The following is an 11,124-nucleotide window of genomic DNA, read 5'->3' on the forward strand; positions in this document are numbered from 1 at the left end:
TCTCAGAGCGGCTTACAAACTCCTTTCCCTTCCCCTCCCCACAATAGACAACACCCTGTGAGGTCAGCGGGGCTGAGAGAGCTCTTGACAGAAACGGCTCTTTTTCAAGGACAGCTCTTATCAGAACTATGGCTTGCCCAAGGAGGTCATCCAGCCAGGTGCAAGTGAAGGAGGAGTGGGGAATCAAAGCCGGTTCTCCCAGATTAGAGTCCGTGCATTTAACCACCACACCTCTGAAGAAGAGATTGGATTTATACCCTACCCTTCACTACCCAAGGGAGTCTCAGAGCGGCTTAGAAACTCCTCTCCCTCCCCCTCCCCACAACAGACACCCTGTGAGGTAGGTGGGGCTGAGAGAGCTCTGAGAGAAAGTGCTCTTTTTTCAAGAACAGCTGTGCCAGAGCTTGTGACTGACCCAAGGTCACATCAGCAGGTGCAAGTGGAGGAGTGGGGAATCAAAGCCGGTTCTCCCAGATTAGAGTCCGCGCACTTTAACCACGACACCAAACTGGAGGAGCTTTCGGGAGCCTGCTTTGCCAGAAATGTCTGTCTTCTATGGGGAAAACGCTTTACAGCCCCGGAACTGGGGCAGGGGAGGGCAGGGCAGTGGCTTCAACCTTTTTGCCCTTGTGGGTTGGTGAGTGACCGATCTGATCTCCCTCCCTGCTCCTCCCCTTTACCCCCCCACTGTGCATTATATCTGGGGGGGGTTAAAGGGGTAGGAGTCGCTGCTCCCAGTGTGGTGGTGCTGGGGAGATGCCAGGACTGCAGGGGGAATGGGCGGAGGGGCCTCAGCCGCCTGGTTCTCCCGCGTTTGAAGAAATACATCTGGGGTCCCAACCAGTGCTCCCTCTAAGCTGAGTTAGTGTGAGCCAGCTCACAGGTTTTTTAGCCTCCAGCTCACGCATTTTTGTCGCAGCTCCTGAGGAAACTGATTTTATGCAGCAGCCAAATCGCTCACTCACAACTTTAATGTTTGGTGTCTAGTAGTTAAGTGGGCGGACTCTAATCTGGGAGAGCCGTGTTTGATTCCCCCACTCCTCCACTTGCACCTGCTGGATGATCTTGGGCAAGCCGTAGTTCTGTCAGAGCTGTTCTCTCCAGGGCAGTCCTCGAGAGAGTTCTCTCAGCCCCACCCACCTCACGGGGTGTCTGTTGTGGGGAGGGGAAAGGAAAGGACTTTGTCAGCCGCTCTGAGACTCCAAGTGAAGGGCGGGGTATAAATCCAATCTCTTCCTCTTCTTCTGCTAATGCCCATAGCTCACAAAGTAGAATTCTTGCTCTCAGGGCTCCACCGCTTAGAGGGAGCATTGGTGCCAACCAATGCTCCCTCTAAGCTGGGGAGACTTGTGAGCAAAAATTCTACTTTGTGAGCTACTAGAATTATAGTTGTGAGCAAGTGATTTGGCTACTGCATAAATTAGTTTGTTCTGGAGCCATCCTTCCTGAGCTAAGACAGAAATGTGTGAGCTAGAGGCTAAGAAACTGTGAACCAGCTCACACTAACCGAGCTTAGAGAGAACACTGGTGCCAACTGGTGACCCGGGGCATTGTTCAGAGAGCCAACGTGTCCTCCTTTTCAAAGTCAGGCTCTGCAGGATTGTCCCCGTGCCATACGGGCACAGAGAGCTGCCCGATGCCAGGGCAGGCATCCCAGCTCATGTTCTGGAATGGGTCTTCTTGTGGGTGCCTCCCTGCCAGTTGCGAGTGGGGTGCCCTCTTGGCGTGGATCTGCCCCCCCGGCTGCTTTGTGACCCCTCCTCGATGCCTAGGTGCCCACGCGGGAAAGAACGCCAGACGGCAGCCGGAATGGCCAGAGCTGGGGGTGCCGCGGCAGCAGGTAACCGGCTCTGCATGGTCCACCGGCGCATTCCTCAGCCACAAACGGTCCCGCTTCTCTCCACGCCACCGCCCGGTCACGCCTGCTTCACGGCCTCACTGCTGCGACTGTGAAGGGGAGGGGGCCTTGCTCGGTAACACACACCCCTGTCTGCCTCCGCAGGTCTTCCAGGAGATCGAGCCCCTCGTCGTGTCCTGCCTGAACGGCTACAACGTCTGCATCTTCGCCTACGGGCAGACAGGCTCCGGCAAGACCTACACCATGGAGGTAGGGGGCTGGGCGCTCTGCCACTGTCTGTAGCCCTTGCTGGTAGGGCCAGACAACAAGGGGGAAAAGACTAGCATCACAGGAGTCCCAAATGTACAAATTCCACTAGTAGAAAACACCATCAAAGATGGCCAAAAGAATATATTAAACAATTATAAAGTTGGTGGTGTCACAACAACAACATTAGCGCCTACTGTAACTATAACAAGGCACAAGATACTAATAGTTCCTCCTTTGAAGATAAGACATAGAGTCCATGTAGTCAGTGTGACTTGATAGGAGGAGTCCACATAGTCATAACATTTTCCAAACAGCCTTTGCAAAGACGCCCATTCTAGATACTTGGAAGATGCGTTTCCTTCGACTTCTTCAGTTTGCCGGCTATGTAAGTGAGGTTCCACTTACCCAGCCGGCAAACCAACTGAAGAAGTTGAAGGAAACGCGTCTTCCAAGTATCTAGAACGGGCGTCTTTGCAAAGGCAGCAACTTCAACAGACCACAAAGTTCACGGTGTAAGAAGCAAATCACTATGAACCTTGTGGTCTGTTGAAATTGCTGTTTGGAAAATGTTATGACTGTGGGGACTTCTCTTATCAAGTCACACTGATAGTCCATGACTACAGCGGTTCGAAAGCACAATGTAACACCAAAGTGCAAGTAGATCAATGGGTACCTACCTTAGAGGGTAGGGGGCACCCTCCCCCCATCGAGGGGGGTCCGTGGAGCAACGCCGCTGCGAGCGGTAGACGGCGAGCGGTGGAAGAAAGATGGCGACTGAGGTATAACATCTTCGAGAGTCCGGACGCTGGTGGAAAGGCGGAGCCAGGAAGACATCGGAGCGTGGAAGGCGCATGCGCGGTGGAGCCTCAAGGGACAGAACCGAAAGCCGCACCGAAAAGCACTCCGACTGCCAGAGAGGCCCGCTGTACCACCACCGGAGGAAAGAAGTCAGTAGAAGCCGTGCTGACGAGCGACAAGCTGTCCCAGAACGTCCCTCCACTGGGTGCTGTTAGGACAGTCCCCACCCCTGCATATATATGTGGCCTTAGGTAAGGGATAACAGTTAATTGTAGAGCCACTCAGAGACCCCCTGTGGGGGGTTTGAGCGGGGTAGCAAGTCGAAAATTAAATAAAAAATAAATAAATAAAATGTCTTATCTTCATAAGAACATAAGAGAAGCCAATGTTGGATCAGGCCAAAGGCCCATCCAGTCCAACACTCTGTGTCACACAGTGGCCAGAAATACCAGGTGCCATCAGGAGGTCCAGCAGTGGGGCCAGGACATTAGAAGCCCCTCCCACTGTTGACCCCCCCCCCCCCGCACCAAGATCAAACCTGGTTCAAACCCGGCATCTTCGAAGGAGGAAATATTAGTATCTTGTGCCTTGTTATAGTTACAGTAGGCACTGATGTTGTTGTTGTGACACCACCAACTTCATAATTGTTTCATATATTGTTTTGGCCATCTTTGATTTGGGACTTGCTGGTAGGACGGCCTTTTGCTCCTGTGCATGACACCCACTGAGCCACACATGCACGGTACATTGCTGTGGAGGAGCTGGCAGTGGCTCGTCCGAGTTCATAGCCAGGGGGGCGTCTGCGGTGGCCTCAAAGCTGGTTTTGTGCCCAGCGGGCTGATTTGAAGGAGCTGTGCCCTGGAGAACCACTGTCACCCCCCCATTGCCCACTTCTACATTTCTCATACGTGTTGTGCCCAGGGTGTGCCAGACGCTGCGCGTGACTTAGAGGTGCAGTAGAGAAGTTGTGGGGTTTACATGATGGGATTGAGGAATGGTGGGGAGTGGGCTGTGGAGGAAGAGAGAAGAAGAGAGAAAAGAGATTGGGTTTATACCCCGCCCTTCACTTGGAGTCTCAGAGCGGCTTAGGAACGCCTTTCCCTCCCCCTCCCCACAACAGACACCCTGCGAGGTAGGTGGGGCTGAGAGAGCGCTGTGAGCACTGCCCTTGAGAGAACAGCTCTGAGCGAACTGTGGCCCAAGGTCACCCAGCAGCTGCAAGTGGAGGAGTGGGGAATCAAACCCGGTTCTCCCAGATTAGAGTCCGCGCACTTAACCGCCAGAGAGCCAGTTTGGTGTCGTGGTTAAGACTCTAATCCGGGAGAACCGGGTTTGATTCCCCACTCCTCCGTTTGCAGCTGCTGGATGACCTTGGGCAAGCCGTAGTTCAGCCAGAGCTGTTCTCTCATGGGAAGTTCTGGAAAGAGCGCTCTCAGCCCCGCCTGCCTCACAGGGTGTCTGTTGTGGGGAGGGGAAGGGAAAGGAGTTTGTGAGGCGCTCTGACACCCTTGGGTAGTGAAGGGCGGGGTATAAAGCCAATCTCTTCTCTTCTTCTTCTACACTGCGATCCAAGGCAGCCTTGCTGGGAAAGGAGGAGGCCAGGTCTGTCGACCGAGTCCCACCTCCCCACCGGGCCCTGCTGCCCCCCCACCGCCAGCTTTCGCTTGAGACTGAGATCTCAGGGCCCCTCCCTTGTGTCCGCTTCCAGGGCGTCCCAGGCAACCCCGGGATCAACCAGCGAGCTCTGCAGGCCCTCTACCGGGAGATGGAGGCCAAGGAGGAGGCCTGGAAGTACACCGTCAGCCTCAGCATGGTGGAGATCTACAACGAGGCAATCAGGTGAGGGGGACCCCCTGAGTGCACCTGCTGCCTCCTTAGACGCTTCCACACCGTGGCACCACTTTTGGTGTGCCCACCCCTTGTGGCCCGTCACACCATAGCAGTCGTTTGCAACATCTCGGGCTTCTGCACACGGGGAAATCCAGCTGCAAAGGACCTCTGTCGCACAGCCTTCGTGCCACTGCCAGTGACGTGTGGATCACGTCTGTTTTCACCTCTCTGGTGCTGACTGGAGACAGCAGGGGGTAACTGGATGGAAGAGAGAACATAAGAACACAAGAGAAGCCAATGCTGGCCCATCCAGCCCAACACTCTGTCTGTCACACAGTGGCCAAAAACACCAGGTGCCTTCAGGAGGTCCACCAGTGGGGCCAGGAGACTAGGAGCCCTCCCACTGTTGCCCCCCCCCCAGGCACCAAGAAGACAGAGAAGAAGAAGAGATTGGATTTATACACCGCCCTTCACTTGGAGTCTCAGAGTGGCTCACAAACTCCTTTCCCTTCCCCTCCCCACAACAGACACCCTGTGAGGTGGGTGGGGCCGAGAGAACTGTGACACAAACTGCTCTTTTTCAAGGACAGAGCTTGTGACTGACCCAAGGTCACATCAGCAGGTGCAAGTGGAGGAGTGGGGAATCAAACCCAGTTCTCCCAGATTAGAGTCCATGCTCTTAACCACTACACCAAACAGAGCATCCCTTGCCCCAGACTGAGAGTTCCAATCTGTACCTTGTGGCTAATAGCCCCTCATGGACCTCTGCTCTGTATGTTTATCCAATTCATAGGAACATGAGAGAAGCCAGTGTTGGATCAGGCCAATGGCCCATCCAGTCCAACACTCGGTGTCACACAGTGGCCAAAAACACCAGGGGCCATCAGGAGGTCCAGCAGTGGGGCCAGGACACTAGGAGCCCTCCCACTGTGGCCCCCACCCCCCAGGCACCAAGAATACAGAGCATCCCTTGCCCCAGACCGAGAGTCCCCATCTACACTTTGTGGCCAATAGCCACTGATGGACCTCTGCTCCAGGCGTTTCTCCAATTCGTCTTGAAGCCGTCCATGCTTGTAGCCGCCGCCACCTCCTGCGGCAGTGGATTCCATGTGTTAATCACTCTTTGGGTGAAGAAGGACTTCCTTTTGTCCGTTCTAACCCGACCGCTCAGCAATGTCATGGAGTGCCCACAAGGAGTTCTTGTCTTGTGAGAAAGGGAGAAAAGGACCTGTTTCTCCGCCTGCTCTATCCCAGGCATAATCGGTAGGAGAAACACTTGGCCTTGGGAATGCCCAGGGAATTCTTCTGTATGCCGCAATTCTGTAATCAGGGAAGCCGCACCCATTTTTTGAGCCAGTCATGCTCTTTCTCAGCCTGGCCTAACTTAGAGGGTTGTTGTAGGGATTGAGTGAGGGAGAGGAAAGCTGTGTACCTTGCCTTGAATTGATTAGTGAAAGGAAGGGGTGAAAGTTGGTTGTCTTCACAGCCGGACGGCTCAGAAACTTACCATGTCTCAGTAGAAGCAATCGGGTGGCGTCTGTGTCCAGGGTCGCATCCTGTGCTTTTGTTTCCAGTGTCCAGGGTTTGCATCGTGTGTCCCAGGTCACATCCTACCTGCAGCAGAATCGGAGTGCTGATTCTGCTCATACATTCCGTTTCAGATTCAATACAGAAAGGAGAATCTATGAGCCTAAAGGAATCGTGTTTTTTGTTCTTGTCTCTCTGCAAGGCGTGGGAGGAAAGAGAGGCTGCTGCAGCGACAGTCCTTCCTTTCGATGATACTGAATCCCTGTGCCTTTAGGGAATAGCAAGAGAGTCTGTAGATCAGCTCACTATAGATGCTGACATGAACAGAGTTCGTCCTCTGAGTTGCTTCTCATTTTAACCCTTCTCTGTGAGAAGAGGCTGGCTGTAAGAGCAGGCTGGATTTAACTTTTCACAGGAGGTTTTCTTTCTTTGCTGGCCATAGAATCATAGAGTTGGAAGGGACTTCCAGGGTCATCTAGTCTAACCCCCTGCACAAGGCAGGAAATTCACAAATACCTCCCACACACACACACCCCAGTGACCCCCCTGCTCCATGCCCAGAAGATGGCAAAACACCTTCCAGCATCCCTGGCCAAGCTGGCCTGGAGAAAGATTGCTTTCTGACCCCAAATCAGCATTTCCCCGGGTATGTAAGAAATGCCCACAAGAACTAAGCACTGAGGCAACCCTTCCTGCCCTCCCTCTCGTGATCTGCCTAAGTTCACAGAATCCGCATTGCTGTCAGATGGGGCCATCTAGCCTCTGCTTGGAAACCTCCAAAGAAGGTTACCCTCTTAATGCACCACTGTTCACGCAAGAAGGGGGTTGAGCGGTGCAAATGCCACTGAAAGGGTGGAGAGACCTCCTACGTGCTAATGGTTATGAGGCTAATTGGCCCAGAATACAACGGTTTGAGGCGTGTGGAATCATTCCCACAGGCTGGAGGAAACCTACAGTGTCCCCAAAGCTTCTCCCACTCTGGCCAGGGGCCAGGAGGAGTGTTGGAGAGGTGCTAATGTGCATAGAGTGACCCAAAAGAGGTTTCTGATCTGGGTGAGTGGTGAAGACAGAGGCTGATTCTGCGTTGGCTCTTCCCTCTGTTGCTTTATGAAACCCACGTTGGAACAGAAATATCCCCCCCCCCGCATTGCATGCTGCTTTCACTTCCTTTGATCATCGGATTTTATGGTAGCCTCCGCACTCCATGCTGCCTTCGCTTCCTTTGATCATCGGATTTTATGGTAGCCTCCGCACTCCACGCCGATTTCATGGTACCTTCTGCATAGATTTATGTCCGTTTTATGGCCGTTCAGGGGTGACTTTGCAGTCAGTACAGCATTGCCCTGAGGTGTTTGAGCATGGTTTTGAGCTGCACTATTTCCTCCCAGCTGAGAAAATGTGGAGCGAATGCTAGATGCAGAACTGCCCAGAGTTGGAAGTGACTAAAAGCAGTTACTACAGCAAACTGAATAGCACTGAATAGCCCTGCCTTGTCAGGGCTCGGAAGCTACGCAGGGTCGGCCCTGGTCAGTACTTGGATGGGAGACCTCCAAGGAAGTCCCGGGTGCCTACAAAGAGACAGGCCGTGGCGAGCCACTTCTGTTCTATTGTGCCTTGGAAACCCCATGGTCCTGGGGTTGTCATGGGTCAACGGAGACTTGATGGCACACTATTACTATTCTAGGTCAAGACGGGTAGCCGTGTTTGTCTGTCTGTAGCAGTAGAAAAGGAGCTGCGGTGGCTCAAGTGGTTAAGATGCTGAACTGCAGGCTGTGGAAGGTTGGTAGTTCAGCAGTTCGAGACCCGAGTGTGCTGCATGACGGGGTGAGCTCCCGTCTCTGGTTCCAGCTCCTGCCAACCTAGCAGTTCGAAAGCAAGAAATTGCAAGTAGATAAATAGGTACCGCTTCGGTGGGAAGGTAACAGCGTTCCGTGCACGGCCTTGGTGTTTAGTCATGCCGGCCACATGACCACGGAAATGTCTTCGGACAGCGCTGGCTCTTCAGCTTTGAAACGGAGATGAGCACCGCAACCATAGAGTCGGATTTGACTGGCTTTCGAGCAAGGGAACCTTTACCTTTACCTTAGCAGTAGAAAAGGGTAAGAGCTCACTAGCACCTTAAAGACTAACAAAATTCTGAAGAAGTGAGGTGTGACTCACGCAAGCTCCTCCCCTGCCACAAATTCTGTTTGTCTTTAAGGTGCTGCGGGACTCTGGCTCTTTTCAACTCTTACTATTATAGTGGTTAATATAACCCCATGGGGACTGGATGTGAGTATCCCCTTCTCCCAGCATCACTATCCAGCACAAGCTATATTTTGGGAACAAAATTTGAGTCCAGTGGCACTTTTAAGACCAACACAGACTGATTCCGCAAAAGCAGGACCAAGGGGGGGGGGGATCGGTGCTGCAAATACTGGGAAATTGAGCAGTGGGAGAGGGGGACGGAACGGGACAGGAGACCGAGGGCGGAACAACGGCTTTTGCGGAATCACTCCGGATCTTACAAACAGATGTGAGAACGGAATGGCATTTGCATGTATAGTGAGATAAGAAACCCTCATTCAGTCCTTGCATCTGTTTGGAAACTCTTTCATTATGCTGTATGCTAATTTGCTGCGATTCACAGGTTTTACAAACTGCCTTAATTCAATCGTAGCTATATCTATTGCTCAGTCATTCATGACACTAATTAGTCCTTCCTGGCGACACCCTCCCCACCCTCTAGCTATAGGCAATGGTCGAGGAAGTCTTCTTTCATTGTAACTGAAGAGGTGTGCACACACACATGAAAGCTTATAGCCAGAATTAAACTTTGTTGGTTTCAAAGGTGCCCTGGGACTCAGACTTCGTTTGCCTGCTTCGGACCACCATGGCTACACCCCTGAATCTATATTTTTGGGTGTGAGATCCAGAACGTTGGCAAACTCCCAGCAGGGCAAATCCTCTCGTACCCCCTTTCCCCATCTTGGATCGCTTTAATTGACTGCTCTATTGGTGTTTTTAATTATGCATTAATTGTATTTTTAAATATTTTACAAGGTTGTAAATCACCCAGAGCCTGCTTGCAGGGTGGGCGATTCATAAGACTCATAAATACTAATAATAAATAATAATCCCTGGACGTTTCGGACCCCTTCTCCCCCCCCCCCACGCACACAGACATGGTTTGTTCTGAAGGGTGGAGACCCTGTGTGCGCATGAGGCATGGGCATGTCAGCTGCTGGTCTGGGGGGTTCTGACTGAGACAGTACCCCCTTGGGGGGAGTAGAGTGTCAGATCTGAGTCCTAGGAACAAGAGAGAAGCCAATGTTGGATCAGGCCAGTGGCCCATCCAGTCCAACACTCTGTGTCACACAATGGCTAAAAACACCAGGGGCCACCAGGAGGTCCAGCAGTGGGGCCAGGACACTAGAAGCCCCCCCACTGTTGCCCCCCCCCACAAAGCACCAAGAATACAGAGCATCCCTTGCTTCAGACTGAGAGCCCCTATCTATACCTTGTGGCTAATAGGGGCCACTGATGGACCTCTGCTCCATATGTCTATCTAATTCCCTTTTGAAGCCGTCCATGCTTGTAGCCGCCACCACTTCCTGTGGCAGTGAATTCCACGTGTTAATCACCCTTTTCTGGCCACTGTGGGATACAGAGTGTTGGACTGGATGGGCCTTTGGCCTGATCCAACATTGGCATCTCTTATGTTCTTATGTTCTTAAGAAGGACTTCCTTTTATTCGCTCTAACCCGACTGCTCAGCAATTTCATGGAGTGCCCACAAGGAGTTCTCGTATTGTGAGAAAGGGAGAAAAGGACTTCTTTCTCCACCTGCTCTATCCCATTAATAATCTTATAAATATTTATTTATAAACAATCTTATAAATATTTATTTATAAACAATCTTATAAATATTTATAAATATAAATAAATAGCCTTCGACAACAAATCTTATAAACCTCGATCATGTCACCCCTCGGCCGTCGTTTCTCCAAGCTAAAGAGCCCCCCCTAGTGCTTCAACCTTTCTCTCTCCCTCTCCAGGGATCTCCTGGCCAAAGATCCCCAAGAGAAACTGGATGTCAAGCTAAACCCCGACGGGAGTGGGCAGCTGCACGTCCCGGGCCTGACCTGCGTGGAAGTGGGCAGCTTCCGCGAGATCAAGAAGGTACCCTGGAAAGGGGGTCGGATTTGGAAGAAACGACGGCGTGGGTGTGAGTGGGTGTGGGCTGTTGGGGTGGGCGAGGGGCTGACCACTCTGGAGCGTCTCTCTTGGGGGCTTTCTGCCCTCATGGGTATCGGTCGGGTTCTGGTTCAAACCTTCGATCTGCCACAGAATGGCCTTTGGGCAGTGAAGTGAATGCCTTGAGCCAAGGAGAGGGGCAGCCCAGCCGGGAGTGTAGCTCTACTTCCAAGTGCAAGCGGTATTTACGGACATGGGGACACTTGCAAATACTGGGGGAGGGGCTCGGGAGGGGCTGTGGCTCAGTGGCAGAGCCTCTGCTTGGCATGCACAAGGTCCCAGGCCCAATCCAGCATCTCTGGTTATAGGATCTGGCAGTAGGTGATGTGAAAGACCCCTGCCTGAGAGAGCCTCTGCCTGGAATGCAGAAGGTCCCAGGTTCAGTCCCCGGCAGCATCTCCAGTTAAAAATGACCAGGCTGGAGGTGATGTGAAAGACCGCCACCTGAGACCCTGGAGAGCTGTAAAGAGGGGCCCGGGCTCAGTGGCAGAGCACCTGCTTGGCATGCAGAAGGTCATAAGAACATAAGAGACACCAATGTTGGATCAGGCCAAAGGCCCATCCAGTCCAACACCCTGTGTCACACCGTGGCCAGAAATAACAGGTGCCATCAGGAGGTCCACCAGT

At 52.6% G+C, this 11,124-nt stretch overlaps 1 protein-coding gene across 1 annotated transcript in view; it reads left to right on the top strand.

The window, feature by feature from the left end:
- The window catches only part of LOC107112845 (kinesin-like protein KIFC3), a gene marked incomplete at its 5' end in the record, with an annotated part of 44,611 nt that overhangs the window by 27,282 nt on the left and 6,205 nt on the right, over positions 1-11,124 (top strand). The window contains 3 exons of the mRNA XM_015414044.1: positions 2,003-2,107; positions 4,614-4,744; positions 10,299-10,422. Coding sequence (XP_015269530.1) covers positions 2,003-2,107; positions 4,614-4,744; positions 10,299-10,422 — 360 coding nt within the window. The remainder of the gene's footprint in view (positions 1-2,002; positions 2,108-4,613; positions 4,745-10,298; positions 10,423-11,124) is intronic.

The sequence above is a fragment of the Gekko japonicus genome, unplaced genomic scaffold (assembly GCF_001447785.1).
Source record: "Gekko japonicus isolate JY-2015 unplaced genomic scaffold, Gekko_japonicus_V1.1 scaffold3028, whole genome shotgun sequence".
Classification (NCBI taxonomy): domain Eukaryota; kingdom Metazoa; phylum Chordata; class Lepidosauria; order Squamata; family Gekkonidae; genus Gekko; species Gekko japonicus.